The 16,216-nt window shown below is 42.9% G+C and overlaps 1 protein-coding gene across 3 annotated transcripts in view; it reads left to right on the top strand.

The window, feature by feature from the left end:
- cc2d1a (coiled-coil and C2 domain containing 1A) overlaps window positions 1-16,216 on the top strand; it is an 88,678-nt gene that overhangs the window by 17,092 nt on the left and 55,370 nt on the right. For all 3 annotated transcript variants that reach the window (XM_041176996.1, XM_041176995.1, XM_041176997.1), the window contains exons 5-12: window positions 1,836-1,973; window positions 2,597-2,945; window positions 5,563-5,687; window positions 6,513-6,585; window positions 8,615-8,710; window positions 12,216-12,346; window positions 13,025-13,097; window positions 15,154-15,275. In XM_041176996.1, coding sequence (XP_041032930.1) covers window positions 1,836-1,973; window positions 2,597-2,945; window positions 5,563-5,687; window positions 6,513-6,585; window positions 8,615-8,710; window positions 12,216-12,346; window positions 13,025-13,097; window positions 15,154-15,275 — 1,107 coding nt within the window. The remainder of the gene's footprint in view (window positions 1-1,835; window positions 1,974-2,596; window positions 2,946-5,562; window positions 5,688-6,512; window positions 6,586-8,614; window positions 8,711-12,215; window positions 12,347-13,024; window positions 13,098-15,153; window positions 15,276-16,216) is intronic.

The following is a 16,216-nucleotide window of genomic DNA, read 5'->3' as shown; positions in this document are numbered from 1 at the left end:
AAGGAAAAGGCAAGGAAAGTTTTATTTTCTGTGACAAATTATTGGGATATGGAATGCATTACAGTGAACGTCTGTCACAGCTTCAATGACGCATCGTGGCATTTAAGAAGAAATTAGATGACCACTTGAATAAAAATATCAGAAGATTTGAGAAAAGAGTAGATTGGAACAAATTGCCCTGCTGGGCCAGACAAGCTCCTTTTATTTTTAAGTTTTAATGGTGTTTGCATCTCTCAGAAAACTTAATGGATTTTCAAAACCAGGGCTGCTTGGATCCAGTGTCATAGTCACTCAGTTGGACAATATAATTCATTGCTTCCAAAAGAGTTCTCCTCCTTGTCCGAATCCCCTATCATTGCTTGTCCGCTTTTCCTCTCCTCCTACGCAGCTGAGCCACTAGTTAGTGAGTGAGATGGACTCAGGGGACTCCTCTACGATCTGCCTGATCCTCCTAGACTGTCTGACTATTACCCATTCCCTCTCTGCCTGCAGTCTCTTAACCTCTGGTGTGACCACCCCGCTAAACATGCTATCCACATAGTTCCCAGCCTTGCGATGTGCCATTGTGATTCCAGTGGTCGCTTGAGTTCTGAAACCCAAAGCTCATGTTTCTGCTGGTGACACTGGGAAGGACCGTGGGAAGTACCGAGGATCAGAGGGACCTTGGTGTGCATGTCCACCGGTCCCTTACGGTAGCGGGACAGGTAGGTAAGCTGGTTAAGAAGGCATATGGGATACTTGCCCTTGTTAGCCGAGGCATAGAATATAAGAGCAGGGAGCTTATGCTGGAACTGTATAAAATGCTGGTTAAGCCACAGCTAGAGTATTGTGTGCAGTTCTGGAATCCGCATTATAGGAAGGATGTGATTGTACTAGAGAGAGAGCAGAGGAGATTTACCATGATGTTGCCTGGGCTGGAGAGTTTTAGTTAGGAGGAGAGATTGGATAGAATGGGGTTATTTTCCCTGAAGCAGAGGAGACTGAGGGGAGGGGGGTGGGGGGGGAAAACATGATTGAGGTGTATAAAATTATGAGGGGCATAGATAGGGTAGACAGGAAGGAACTTTTCCCCTTGGTGGAGGGATCAATAACCAGGGGGTATAGATTTAAGGTAAGGGGCAGGAGGTTTAGAGGGGATGTGAGGAAGAATTTTTTTCACCCAGAGGGTCGTGGGAATCTGGAACTCACTGCCTGAAAGGGTGGTAGAGGCAGAAATCCTCATAACATTTAAGAAGTATTTGGATGTGCACTTGCGATGCCATGGCATACAAGGCTATGGGCCTAGTGCTGGAAAATTGGATTAGAATAGTTAGGTACTTGTTTGACTGGTGCAGACTCGATGGGCCGAAGGGCCTTTTTTCTGTGCTATAGACCTCTGTTTGCAGTCTGATTTTTTTTTTTCTTTTGTAGAGAAATATCTAAATTGAGAGCATTGGGCCAAACTTAATGTTAAATTTAATTTTGGAGGTGCCAAGTGAAAAGTGCTTAAATTCATTTTACTTTGGATCTTTATCTCCTGTCAGAGAGGATACTCTGAATTCAGAACTAGGTTCCAGAGTTTAATTTCTTAGTTAGGATCCTGGTCCAGAATCTGACATGATCATAGCCAGTCAACAGAATATGATAGTAATTCAGTATCTGGTACAAGAAGCTGCTAGTAACTTGTACAACTAGATATAATGAGTTTGAGACTGTTGTATCAATCAAAGCATAAATTAATATATTTTTCACTTTGGGATCTAAAGTTAACTAACGATTTAACTTCATGGTATATCTTTTGTAGGTAGCATTTCGCGTTGACACTTAACTGTAATTAAATCTGTTTTTAACTGCAGTCCAATACAGCACCTGTAATCACGGATGGACTGGAAGGCACTCTGGCAGAGAGGATTGACATGTACAGATCTGTGATCGAGACTGCCAAACAGTCTGGCGAGAGCTCCAAAATTCGGCGATATGAACGTGGCCTTAAGGTTAGAATAAAATGTTAACTAATTAACTGAGATATCTGCTGGTTAAAGAACTGCTTAAGTGGTACTGGGGCCACATCGACCTGAAAGCATCTCTTCCCCCCCCCCCCCCCACCCAAAACCACCTCCAGCCCCTGGTATGTGCTGGGTTACTTCTATAGCAGTTTCCACCATGGAGAGAAGCCATCGTTATCTGTAATTCCTCTGTTAGAACAATCCAAAGCTAATCCTTCCTAAACCAGCAGAATAATAGGGATTCGACATGATGGCAGGGGATAGACACTAAGAACCATTTACCCACTGTTTTTATTTCTTCCAATATTGCAGGCACTATTGACTGATGCATATTAATGGATTCCTGAACAATCAGAATGGATAGTTTTGTTTTTGTAGTGTGATGCTGCTTCATTACGAAATGCAACCTCCTTTTGCTACTGTGTTGAAGTGTCAGTTTAGATTATTTCCTCAAGTTCAGAAATAGCACATAATTTCTGATTGCTGGTGACCTCTCAGACTTTCACTATCTTGAAATTGATGGTCAAGGATTTTGACCCACGGTGGTCACAAGCAGAAAACTAGCTTTTTCATTTCCATAACTAATTTTGACTCTGATCTTTTATTTTTAGACTTTACAATCCATGCTTACATCTGTGAAGAAGGGAAGGCAGATTAATGAAGAGGACATCCCACCCCCTGTGGCTTCCGGAAAGAGCAGTAATACCACAAAAGCCCCAGCCACCTCCGGGACCTCAACATCTTTAACTGAAAGCAATTCTGTCTTACCTGACCTGACTGTGCCCAGAGAGGATCCATTGCCAGCAGCACAGCCTGCACCACCTCCCTTATTACCCAAACCAAAGATGTCTGTACCCACGGTTGCACCACCTCCACCAGTCAAAAGACCAAACACACTGGTGGAAGTGCCACTGCCTGCCAAAATGGAGGCACCTACCCCAGTGGCCAATAACAAAGCAGGTAGGATCAGAATGGCATCTGCAGTCAGCAAATTTCTATTTCTGGAGGGTGTATTTTTCTTTGAACTGTCAGATATGATTCTGTGTCACCTCTGAGTCAGCAGGCTGTGACCTCAAACCACTTCAGAGACTTGAACATAAAATCCAGACTGACTCTGAGGGAGTGGTGCACTTTTGGAGGTGCTGTCTTTTGGATGAAACATTAAATTCTGTCCTCTCTCAGGGGATCCTACTACACCAGTTCGAAGAAAAGCAGGGGAGTTCTCCCCAGTGTCCTAGCCAATGTTTATCCTTCAGCCAACATCATAATCTGGTTGTTATCACATTGCTGTATGTGGGACCTCACTGTGCATGGATTAACTGCTTCGGTTTCTATGCTACATAAGTGACTATACAGCAGAAATTACTTAATTATCCTGAAATTTTCTCTAAATAACAAGTTACAAAATTAACACAGACCTTACTGATGGCAGCTTTACAATGTAATTTTCTGGTAATCTCATTTGCACATGTCAGAACTTGGGGTGTAAGATGAGCAGAAATCAGTTCAAGAGAAATATGGAGCTTACGACATATTCTGTCTCTTTCTTAAGTCCCTCTGCATTAAAAAATGGAGTTTAAAACTGTCAGACCAACCTCTTTGCATATTGAGTGCAATGTGTTTAAGACAACACAATAATTTACGTTCAGTGGCATTACCATCACTGAATCACCCACTACCAACATCCTGGGGGGGGTTACCAATGACCAGAAACTGAACTGGACTAACCATGTAAATATTGTGGCTACAGGAGCAGGTCAGAGGCTAGGAATCGTGTGACAAGTAACTCACCACCTGATTCCCTGAAGCCTGTCCACCAGCTACAAAGCACAAGTCGGGAGTGTGATGGAATGCTCTCCACTTGCCTGGATGAGTGCAGCTCCCACAACACTCAAGAAGCTTGATACCATCCAAGACAAAGCAGACCACTTAATTGTCACCCCATCCACAAACATTCACTCCCTCCACCAGCGACGCACAGTACCAGCAGTGTGTACCATCTATAAGATGCACTGCAGGAATTCACTAAGTCTCCTTAGACAGCACCTTTCAAACCCATGACCACTGCTATCTGGAAGGACAAGGGTAGCAGGTAGATGGCAACACCAGCACCTGGAAGCTCCCCTCCAAGTCACTCACCATCCTGACTTGGAAATATATCCCCGTTCCTTCACTGTCGCTGGGTCAAAATCCTGGAACCACCTTCCAAACAGCACTGTGGGTGTACCCACACCTCGTGGATGCAGCGGTTCAAGAAGGCAGCTCACCACCACCTTTTCAAGGGCATCTAAGGATGGGCAATAAATGCTGGCCCAGCCAGCAAAGCCCACATCCCATGAATGAATAAAAATGAAATAATTGAAGCCTTTTGGATTTTAATGTGTATCATTCTGATGCCATTAAATGCATTTGAAAACACATAGACGGGCCCCCTTGAAGAGCATTTAAACAAAAATTGTTTAAAAAAATCAAGAGCAACATTAGAAATATAGCTTTGTGCCTTTCTACACCCAAAATTTTAGTCATGAAATTTTATACCTGTTCATAGTGGAATAAATGCAGGAAACGTGTATTCTCTGGTCTTTTGCGTGAGGAGGCAGGGCTATGCTAATAAAAGGCACAGGGTTTTGGTAGAAGTTTCATTGTTGTAAAAGATCAAGGAAACTAGCAAGTAAGTCACTTGGGCCTGAATTGCTTATCTTTTACACTAAAAATCATCTTTAGGTCAAACTGTTGTTTTGGCAGAAATTCCAGGTTTGCATGTTTAAAAACAATACATTGGTTTATAGAGAGCATGGGATTGCTTACAGGTGTACTCCTGAATGCCAGGCAGAAGAAATACCTCGTGAAACCTAGAAGATATAACAAATACTTTCATTTTGAAGCATATATTAAACTACTGTGAATTTAGTGCTTTGTTTAACTGCAGAGCCATTGAATCAAGTGATACTGAAGTTTGTTTCACTGAATGTTATGTAGAATTACAAACAGTCATTCGGTATTATAGAACTTGAGTTTTGCTGAAAAAAAGAGACATGTTGAAGCTTTTTTTCTTGCACTCATGTTGACACTTCACAAGAATACTGATATAAGGGGAAAACAACAACTTATACTGCATGAGAAGAGAGTGCTAATTGGTTGGCAAGTGGACTCTGGTAGAGGTGTTGCCATGATGCATTCTTAGTATTCTTGCGAAGTGTCCTGATGAGTACATGGCAAAAAGCTTCAACATGTCTCTCTCTTTTCCAGAATTACAAATCTTCAATTTTTCCAGCTATTCCCAATATGCATGAACATTGGGACAATTCTTGGGCCAGACTGCTGAGGTAAAAGTCTCCTTTAGCTTGAAGGCTGTAAAAGTTTAAAGAGAAATTTGAACCTAAGCTGAATGACAAGAAGGGGAAAGTCTTTGTGTAGTTCAGTCCGCACCCTCAATTCTCATGCAATTAACGGAAAACTGGCAGAAATCTACCTTCGCGTCACTCATTGGTGCCACTGTTGTTGAAGTATTTTTATGAATATGAGGCACTGCAATCCTGCTAATCTATAACCTTTTTCTATTCTATATTTTGCTTAGTATCAATCAATTCAAGCATGAAGGGCACCGTAATGAGCAGACAGAGAGAATACAAACTGGCAGCGCTGCAAGCTAAACGCAGTGGGGACACTGAGCTTGCAACAAAATACTACCGAATAAGTAAGGTGAGACTAATGCCAAGCTGTAGTAACCCTTGTGTTTCAAGCAGACAGCAGCAACTTGGACAGAATTTGGATTACATGTAAGATGTGGGTGGTGTGGAGACCTGACAGCACTCTGGGCAAAGCCATGGTTAGGCATGTTGTAAATGTTTACTATCCAGTTTTTAATGTGTTGAGAGCTCATGTTCATAAAATGGCTGGTATATTGTGCTGATGATGGATTAAGTTCAATAGTCTAGACTAGTTTGGCTGTTGATGGTAAAGATCTTGCTGAAGAGTATTTAGTGAGTCTAAATCGGTTTCCCTTAATGTTGACCCAGAGCACAAAGCTACTGTAAAACTAACTTAATGTTAAGTAGACAGCCTCACCCATAGAGGGTACTGGCTGACTGGTGAAGGAAATGGAAAAAAAAATCACGAGATTTACTTGGCAACTGGGAGTGCTGGCACTGGGTACCTGAATGGAAAGTGTTCCATTTCCCGGGTTTACCCCTAACCTTTACTGCGAACAAAGCTCGCAAAAGAAAGCAAGTGAGAAATGTAAAAGCTGATTTTTATTAGGGAGGGGTATTAAGGAAGCAGGCAGGGAGATGGAGCAGAGTTGCAGATCAGCAGCGATCCAGCTGAATGGCGGAGCAGGCTCAGGGTTGAATGGCCTACTCCTGTTCCTATGTCCTTAATCAGCATTTGGAGGATGGGGAAAGGAAGATAGTGGTTCAGCATTCCAGCAGGGCTGCTGTTTTGCCTTTCATTCAACTGGAAGCTGTGCAGAAAATACGGATTTAACCTTATATCTTTAACAGCTTTTGGTTTTTCTGTTCAAACCAGAAATTTGACCCTGTTCTTGAGGCACTGGATAGAGGAGAGAGCGTGGACTTCAGTGGCCTGCCACCCCCTTTCGGTATGCACTGAATCAGTTGTGCGTTTGTCATCAGTATATCTTCATGCTTCTATCGACGTGGTCATTGATTTTTGCAATATGTTGTGGGAATCAGTTCTTACCAAGTGTATTTAACCTGGGGTTCTGAGCTGAGAAAACTGAGCCTAAAACTGTAAACAACAACTGAAAGTGCTGGAAAAACTCAGCAGGTCTGACAGCATCTGTGGAGAGAGAAAAACAGAGTTAATGTTTCAAGTCCGTATGACCCTTCTTCAGAGCTAAGAGAAGTGGAAATGAAATGAAATTTAAACTGTCTAAGGGTGGGGTGGGGCAGATGGAGCTGGATAGAAGGCCAGCGATAGGTGGAGACAAAGGAGGGATGGACAAAGATGTCATGAACTAAAGGACAAGGGGACTGTTAATGGTTGTGGTTAGTGCTAAAAAAGGTGCTGATAGTGGCATAAAAGTAAGAAAGCAGAATGTGATAATAGCAGAACAAGGGTAGCATTGTGTGAAAGAACAACATGGAACAAATGACAGATGGCTGTAGGGGGTGGGGGGGGGGTTGGTGGTAAGGATAGGAAATGGGTTAACAAAGGGGATAAAACCACGGATAAATGAATTAAAATAAAATCATTGGATAAAAAATAAAAATGAATGTAGAAGAAAGGGGATTTAAAAAGGCATTGAGAATGGAGGACAGCTCATGGTTTGAAGTTGTTGAACTCGATGCTAAGTCCAGAAGGCTGTAAGGTGCTTAATCAGATGATGAGGTACTGTTCCTCCAGTTTGCATTGGCCTTCACTGGAATATTGCAGCAGGCCAAGGACAGACATGTGGGCATGAGAGCAGGGTGGTGTGTTGGGAACAGTGGATGCAGTAGACCAAATTAAAGGAGGTGCAAGTGAAGCGCTCCTTCACCTGAAAGGAGTGTTTGGGCCCTTGGGCAATGAGGAGGGGGGAGGTAAAGGATCAGGTGTTGCACCTTCTGCGATTGCATGGGAAGGTGTCATGGGGAGGGGATGAGGTGTTGGACTTGATGGAGGAGTGGACCAGGGTGTCCTGGAGGAAATGGTCCCTATGGAATGCTGACGGGGTGAGGGGAAGATTAGTTTGGTGGTGGCATCATGCTGGAGTTGGCAGAAATGGCGGAAGATGATCCTTTGAATGCAGAGTCTGGTGGGGTGACAAGTGAGGACAAGGGGAACCCTATCATGGTTCTGGGAGGGAGAGAAAGGTGTGAGGGCAGAGACACGGGAGATGGGTCGGACACGGCTGAGGGCCCTGTCAACCACCGTAGGGGGGATTCCTCGGTTAAGGAAGAAGGAAGACATGCCAGAAGCACCGTCTAGGAAAGTGGCATCATCGGAACAGATATGGCAAAGGAATGGAGATAATGGGATGGAGTCCTTGCAGGAAGCAGGGTGTGAGGAGCTGTAATCGAGGTAGCTGTGGGAGTTGGTGGGCTTGTAATGAGTATTGGTGGGCAGTCTGTCACCAAAAATGGAGACAGAGAGGTCAAGGAAGGGGAAGGAAGTGTCAGAGATGGACCATATGAAGACCTGAATTTTTCCAGCATTTTCTCTCTTTGTTTCAGATTTCCAGCATCCACAGTATTTTGCTTTTATCTTAGAGAGTTGGCAGTCAATTAAAAACTGAGATAAAAGCAAAATACTGCGATCTGAAACAAAAACAGAAAATGCTGGAAAAACTCAGCAGGTCTGACAGCATCTGTGGAGAGAGAAAAACAAAGTTAAATCCTGTCGGAGAGAAGAGCAGTACTTCTTCAGGGTGGGCATTCCCGGAAGAGAAGTGGCAACCAATTAAATACTTCCAGGAATGCCCACCTTGAAGAAGTACTGCTCTTCTCTCCGAAGGATTTAACTTTGTTTTTCTCTCTCCACAGATGCTGTTAGACCTGCTTAGTTTTTCTAGCATTTTCTGTTTTTGTTTCGGATTTCTGGCCTCTGCAGTATTTTGCTTTTATCTAGAACTGTAAATTTCACTTGGCTGTTTCCATTGCTTATTTGGGGTCTCTTTCTCTCCCCAGATCCTTTACCAAAGGACCAACCATCAATCCCCCCATCTCATCCAACTGCTCCCTCAGTCCCAGCCATCTCTTCTGCACAGCCACTGGCTTCATCAGGTGGGTCTTGCATCCAATGGGTCATCCTGTGCCCTCTTGTGAGTTTGGAATAATTCTAGTGTTTTTCTTCTGATTTTCTCCCCTTCTGTCCTACTAAAGAGCTGACTCTCGCTGGGATGTGGTTCCTTGCATTTGGTTACCTCGCCAAACTGCCTATTCTTTATATTGCGGTGATGATTCATGGAAAGCATAACAGTCAAGCCTAATCCTGTCCTCCCCTCCCTTTCTGGTGGGGGTCACTGGATAGTGATCAGGGATGCTGGCTGATTTGCTTTTTTTTATCCCTCTAGCTTAGTAACCCGACTGTTTCTTTACCTGAGGTTAACTCGGCACAGACTGCAAATAGAGCCATAGACCCTTCCAGTCAGTACAGCTTGATTCCATACTGGACTGTATGTTTGTGCAAAATATACAAGCAAACATAAATGGCAGCCAGGAAAAGTCCAACTAATCCATTCAAGTCTACCCCTTTCAATTATATTACACATGAATGTCATGAGCATTGATGTCTCACCCCTCAGCAGCCATCTAATCTCCTAGAATAAGTTTTTAGGAAAAAAGCCCTCAGCAATTTCAGGGAAATGCCACACCAATTCTCAACGGCAATCAGCAGACAACAGTGACCATGAGAAAATAAAACCTAACATCTCATTCTATGCTTGAATAACTTTTATATGGATGTGCCCTGGTTCTCTCTCTTCCACTCAATTCAAATAGTCTATCTGCATGGACAAGGTCTAAACCCTTTGTTAATAAGAACATAAGAAATAGGAGCAGGAGTAGACTAACAGCACTGTGTGTGCACTTACACCACATGGACTGCAGCAGTTCAAGAAGGCAGCTCATTACCACCTTCTCGAGGGCAGTTAGGAACGGGCAATAAAGGCTGGCCTAGCCAGTGACGCTCGCATCCCATGAATGAATAAGATTAAAAAATATGGCTGAGTCTGCTCTGCTATTCAGTACAATCATTGCTGATCTTCTGCTTCAACTCCACTTCATTCCTACTCTCCAGATCCCTTGATGTCCCTGAGAGACCAAAAGTCTATCTCAGCCTTAAATATATTCAACAATTGTGTGTCCACAATCCTCTGGGATAGAGAATTCACAACACTTGACTAAGTTTCTCCTCATCTCAGTCCTTCTCCTGAGACTATGCCCCTGTCTTCTAGATTCCCAAGCCAGGGGAAATAACCTCTCAATGTCTACCTTGTCAAGCCCCTTTCTGAATTTTGCATGTTTCAATGAGATCACCCCCCCATTCTTCTAAACTTAAGGTAATAGAGACACAATTTACTCAGCCATTCCAGAGAAAATATACCAGATTAACACAGCCTCTACTCGTTATTTTAAATACATCGGTATGTACTCAGTCCCAATGTCTAGCTTACCTAGAAAGAAACACACAGCCTATCAAGATACCCAGGGGCTTTTACACTGCATCAATTTAATGGACCTCCTTGGACCTTTCCCAGGGCCTCCAATTCACTGAGCCAGCCCAGACACTACCCATGTCCTGAATGTTGCACTACCTCATGGGATGTGATAACAGCAAGCTTGGAGGATCACAATATGACCGATAAGAATCACCACAGATTTATGAAAGGGAAATCTTGTTTGACAAATCTGTTAGTTTTTTTGAGATAGTAACTAGCAGGGTAGTTCTGGGAGGGGGTTGTGGGTGTTGTGGGGGGGGCACTTCTGGATGCCGTGCATTTGGATTTTTTAACAAACTTTGATAAGATGTCACCAAGCGGTTATTACACAAAGTTAGTGTCCATGGCGGGGCGCAAATATATGGATTGAGATTGGAACAGAGGAATAAACAAGTAACTTCTGGATGAGCAAGCTGTACCCAGTGAGGTACCGCAAGAATTAGTGCTTGGGCCTCATCTATTTTCAGTACGTATCAATAACATGGATGAGGGGATTGAGACTTATGTATTCAGGTTTGCTGATGATACAAATTTTGAAGTGTGAAAGTAAGCTGGACCGAGGACGCAGAGGCTGCAAAAGGATATAAGCAAGTTGAGTGAGTGGGCAAACATGTTGTAAATGGAATATAATATGGAGAATTGTGAAGTTATACACTTTGGTAGAAAAAATAGAACTTCTTAAAATAGTTGAGGTCTAGGAAATATTGTCAATTAGAGGGGATGCCAGTTGTTTCTGATGAAAGCTCACAACTTGAAATGGTAACACTTTGTTTCTCTCTCTACAGATGCTGCCAAACCTGCTGAGTGTTTCCAACATTTTCAGTGTTTATTTCAGATCTCCAGCATTTGCAGTATTTTGCTTTTGGATTAATGACAAAGTTAACATGCAAGTGTGGCTAGCTATTGGGAAAGCAAATGATACGTTAGCCTTTATTAGAAGGGGATTGGAGTATAAGAGTAAAGAAGTCTTGCTGTCATTGTTTGGTCCTTGGAATACTGTGTACAGTTTTGGTCCTCTTTCCTAAAGAAGGATATACTAGCCTTTGAGGGAGTGCAACAAAAGTTCACCAGTCTGCTTCCTGGGGTGAGGGGATTGTCTTGATGATTGAGTAGACTAGGCCTATGCTTCTGCAAGTATAGAAGAATGAGAGGTGATCTCAGTGGAACATATAAAATTCATAAGCGGCTTGACCAGGTAGATGCTGGGGAGGATGTTTCCCCTTGGAGAGTCTGGAACCAGTTGTCAGGCTCAGAATAAGGGGTTGGCCATTTAGGACTCTGATGAGGGGAATTGAGTTCAGTTAAAGGGCTGTGAACGTCTGGAATTCTGTATGCCAGAGAGCTGTGGATACTCAGTTGTTGAGCATATTCAAGACAGAGAATTATAGACTTTTTGATACTAGGAGAATCAAGATGTACTTGGATAGCAGAGGAAGGTTGGTTGAGGTTGAAGATCAGCCATGATCATATCAAATGGTGGCACAGGCTCAAAAGGGCAGAATGGCCTCCATCTGCTCCAGTTCTTATGTTCTCATGTCTATAACTTGTCACAAATGTTCTGCCTTTTGGAGAACATCATTATTTATATTATTATAAACTTCGCACTCCCTTAACTCATCAACAGTACATTGAGGTCAGTGGAATATTTGTACTACCATTTCTTGAAGTTCAAGCATTGAGTAACTGCTGGTAACTCCACTGCAAACTTGTTGGATTCCTGTATCCAGGAAGAGCCAGTTTTTAAACATCCCAGATGTTTGCGCAATTGACCCTATGGAACCTTTCAAATTTATAGTATTGTCATTAACGGGAGCGCAAGTTCCTCACTTTGACTGTCTTTACCTGGATTAGAACTAGTCATACACAATAAAGGCAGTGGTTGTTCTCTTTCAGTACCCAGTGTTGGAGTACTTATCACACGAGGCATGTTGACTAAATGGAGCTTTGGCTTTATCCCAAAGCTTCTTGTAAATGTCGCTGAACTTGTACTTCCAGAGACCTGATGCAGAATTGCAAATACAGAACTGAGCCCTTTGAGTGATCAGTGTTTTTTCCCTTCATATCTGCAGGTATTCCACCTCCCCCTAAAGATGTCATGGAGGCCCTTCAACAGAGAATGGACAAGTACAAGTCTGCTGCTGCACAGGCCAAGAATGCAGGGAATGATCGGAAAGCAAGGATGCATGAGCGTATAGTCAAAGTAAACAAGCATAAAAAAAAACTCATTTTGAACTCTGCTCAAACTGAAAATATTTTTCTTATTTAACATTCTGAATTTTAAGAGCCGTGTTACGTTGCTATTTAGGTTCCCTCTCCCACTTTATTTTGAAAGTTCAAAACGGGTTAGAGTGAGGAGGCAGCATGGTTTACATCTCTCCCAATAATTATTAAACTAAAGGAGAAATAGAATCAGAAGAGATGCAAAACAGGCTGCTGACTCGCTATCACCATTTCACATTTACACATAGTCTAGATCTATCCTCCCTGTTTCGCTCCGTCCCACTGTTTGCCTTGGGTATTGCCTAGCACCCTCTCTTACTTAACACGCTCGTCTCTTTCTGCTTCTTTGTTTTTCTCCATTTGCTAAAAGTTTAAAATGTGTCAGTTTAAAAGTGTATTTTCCCCACTATGTATTCATACTGATTTTGTGTATGAGTGTGAGAGTACAGATTCTGTCCAGCATCTCTGCAGTTTATCCCATGAGGAAATGTGCTACTTTCTTGTGTTTGCACTAATTGAAGGAGGAGGGTACACAGGAGATATGAAAAGATGGTTCAGATTTACTCATCATTGATGGGATTATTGGAAGGGGCAGAAACTCAACCTGACAACTCTCGGCTCTCTAAGGCCATGACAACTATTTAAATTAATCTTTCAGCAATACCAGGATGCCATTCGAGCGCATAAAGCAGGAAGGAATGTTAATCTTGGTGAACTCCCTGTGCCACCAGGTAAGGAACAGATTTTAATTTATCTTAATCCTATAGTACTATTGGAAAGAACATCATGGGCAGGATTTTCATTTTGTCGGGTGGGTGGGCCCGGGAGCAGCCATGAAACGGACCGCTGCCAATGATTGAGCTCCGACAGCGATTTCACGCTGGCTGGCCAATGAACCACCGGCCAGTGTGGAAAGTGCGCTGAAACGTTGAGCTGCTGGGGGGGGGCGGACAGGAGGAGGGTGCGTGCAGAAGTCTACGCATGTGTTGGGGAGTGTGCACTGACAGCTCTCTCAGGGCACAGAGCTGCCTCAGGGAGCTGAAAAATTGGACACTGATCAATAAAGATTTTAAAGATGAAATAAACACGTCCCCACATGTGACTCAGTCACATGAAGACGGACATGTTTGAAATGATGGCAAAAGTTTTTGACTGGTTTTATATTTGCCATTGGAAACCTCATCCTGCCCGTGGATGAGGTTTCGTTAAAAATGGCAAAGGCTGCCTGGCCTATTCACCTGTCCACCAACCGAACGGTTGAGTGGGCATCAAAAAATACAAAGTAATTACTTGTTTAAAGGCCTTAATAGGCCTCTTAATTGTCAGCGGGCGCGCTGCCGGCTCTCGTGCGCTCCTGCTGACCAAAAGAACTCACGTGATTTTACACCCGATCAGGTCAGGCACGTGCCTGTCTGACAGACATAAAGTCCTGCCCCATGTGATCACTGGTTTGAAGACTGCTAATTGATAATTACTCTGGGCAGTGATCTGTGAGGGTAAGTCCTTTTTTTTGAAACCGCATTATCCTTTTTCTAGCAGTAAAGAGTGCTGAGCCTCAACAGGAAAGCAAAAGCAATTCGTGATCACAATTGATATGCAGAACAAGTGTGTCTTCCATTTTATTCAACCTTTCATTTGGTGTATGAGCTCTGTGGTCGGCCTTGTAATAATTTAAATGGCATCAAATTTTGCTTGTTTCGGTTCAACTGTTGGTCCAGGAAGGAGGTAACTGCTGCTTTGTGACCAGAATGAGATTATTGTCCATGTGCATTGAATAAGTTGGGTGGGGAAAGTGTACCACTTAGCCTTTTGAGAAGTCCCTTCCAGAAGCTCCTGGTTGTTGGCACGGCATTGTGGTGTAAGGAGTTATTTTGCCCACATGGTGTCACTGGGTGACCACTGGTTTTATCTTTTATTTCTGCTGTACCCAGTTTCTTTTTGCTGTTCTCAATTCACTGCACACTAACTCCCAGAACAGCTATGTCACTGGACCAGTGAGTGCAGAAGGCAAAATAGAAATCTACTTTTCGATCTAATCAGTTGCAGTGAAAGATTACTTTGTGGAGGAGTCTATATCCAGCTTCATAAATGTCATTGATGCCTTGTTATTTGGAAACTAGAACAGCAGGGTGATTAGGTTTTTGCTGTTGAGCATGAATTTATCCTCATGGATATAATCATACATGAGTCACAGCCCATTGGTAATGGGAATACCTATCTTCAGTACTGGATAGACAGAGAAAATGATTCCACTTTTGGGGAAGACCAAAACTAGGGCAATAAATATAAGTTAGTCACTAATAAATCTAATAAGGAATTTGGGACAAACTTCTTTAACCAGGCTGTTTTTATAATGTGGAACTTGTTACAGCAAGAAATAGTTAAGGCAAATAACATGGATGCCTTTCAGGGGAAGGCAGAGAAGTACAATGAAGGAGAAAAGAATTGAAACTTATAGGCTAATGGAGTTAGATGAAGAGGGGTGAAAGGAAGCACATCTTGAGCATCAACACTGGCATGGACCTTTTGGCCTCTTCCTGTGCTATAGACTCTATATAATTCCATGAATATAGATGTCCGTTTAGTGCTTCATTCCTGAAACAGTCTGTCCACAAACTGCTCTGTGACACCGTCAAGAACTGAAAGATGATACAAATGACATTCCACCCTGATTGCTCACGTCTCCCCAGTAGCTGGGGTGGTGGCCGTAAAGGTGGTTAAACTCTGCACTGTGTTTTTACCGTAGTGATTTTTTTTTTTCTTTCCATTCTGCCGCTCCTCACTAAGGTTTCCCACCGCTTCAGGGAGCAGAGAGTGGCGCACAGGATCAAAGCATTGTGGGAGTGCTGGAGAGTGCAATGAAGCTAGCCAATCAGGAGGTGAATGCAGGTGAAAATGAGGAGGATGAGGTGAGCTTGCATAAATGGTGGCAAGAAAGAGATCCCACTCTGCGCATCAGTTTTGAAGCATTTATATATGAAGCTTTAGTTCTGCCCTCCTGTGTTGAAATCCATTTTATATTCTATCTGTTATCTCTTCACAGCTAGTGAGCTACTGTGATCCTTATTTCCTATGGTTCAGAATTAATAATGTCCCATGGCTAATGTTGTCACAAAGCAACTTAATTGTATTACATGTGTGGGTGACCTGGGTTAAGGAATACTGCCCTTTCCGAAAAAGCCCAGAACTTTATTTCTAGGAAATTTATGCCAAAGTAAATAGCTTGCACTGTCTCTGTTGTTGGCTCCAGGACATACTAAGAAGGCACACTGACCCACCATCTGATGCAACAAAATGTGCCCCTTCACAACAGTTCCCTAGAAGGTTGGGAAAAGTGGAGCGTGAGCCAGGCCACTCTCGCACCTCTTGAGTATAGAGATGGGGAGAGCCAGCAAAGGACTCTGGGCACCTTAGCAAAGTATGTAAAGTAATTAGGTACGCGAGAAGCAGCTGTTTTAAAAGAAGGAAATTTGGAAAAATATTGCCATTCAAGTCAGTTAATTAATGACTGGACCTTTTTCTAATGTCAGATCTTCCTCACTCTTTGCTTCTTATTAAGTTTGAAAGAACCTCCGATAGACAGCAGAAGAATGTGATCCAGGCCTATCTTGCCAGCTCGATGTAGGTTTGAAACGGTGCCAGTAAACAGAAAGGGCAGGCAGATTTTATTAGCTTTCGGTTTAAGGGAAAGTTTAGCTTTGGTTGAAGTTTTCATCTTTGTTGTCATTTTTACGTAAATGCTGCTTAAAAATATGTACCTGAATCTTTCTTTCTGCCCGAAGAGAGACTGATTTCTTCTGCGTTTACTGAAACACTGAGCTTCGGTATATCGTTTTTTTTCTGTAAAGTG

The sequence above is a fragment of the Carcharodon carcharias genome, chromosome 30, assembly GCF_017639515.1.
Source record: "Carcharodon carcharias isolate sCarCar2 chromosome 30, sCarCar2.pri, whole genome shotgun sequence".
In the NCBI taxonomy this organism is placed as follows: domain Eukaryota; kingdom Metazoa; phylum Chordata; class Chondrichthyes; order Lamniformes; family Lamnidae; genus Carcharodon; species Carcharodon carcharias.
Note: the sequence above shows the minus strand (reverse complement) of the source record. Positions and strands in the feature narration are given on the sequence as shown.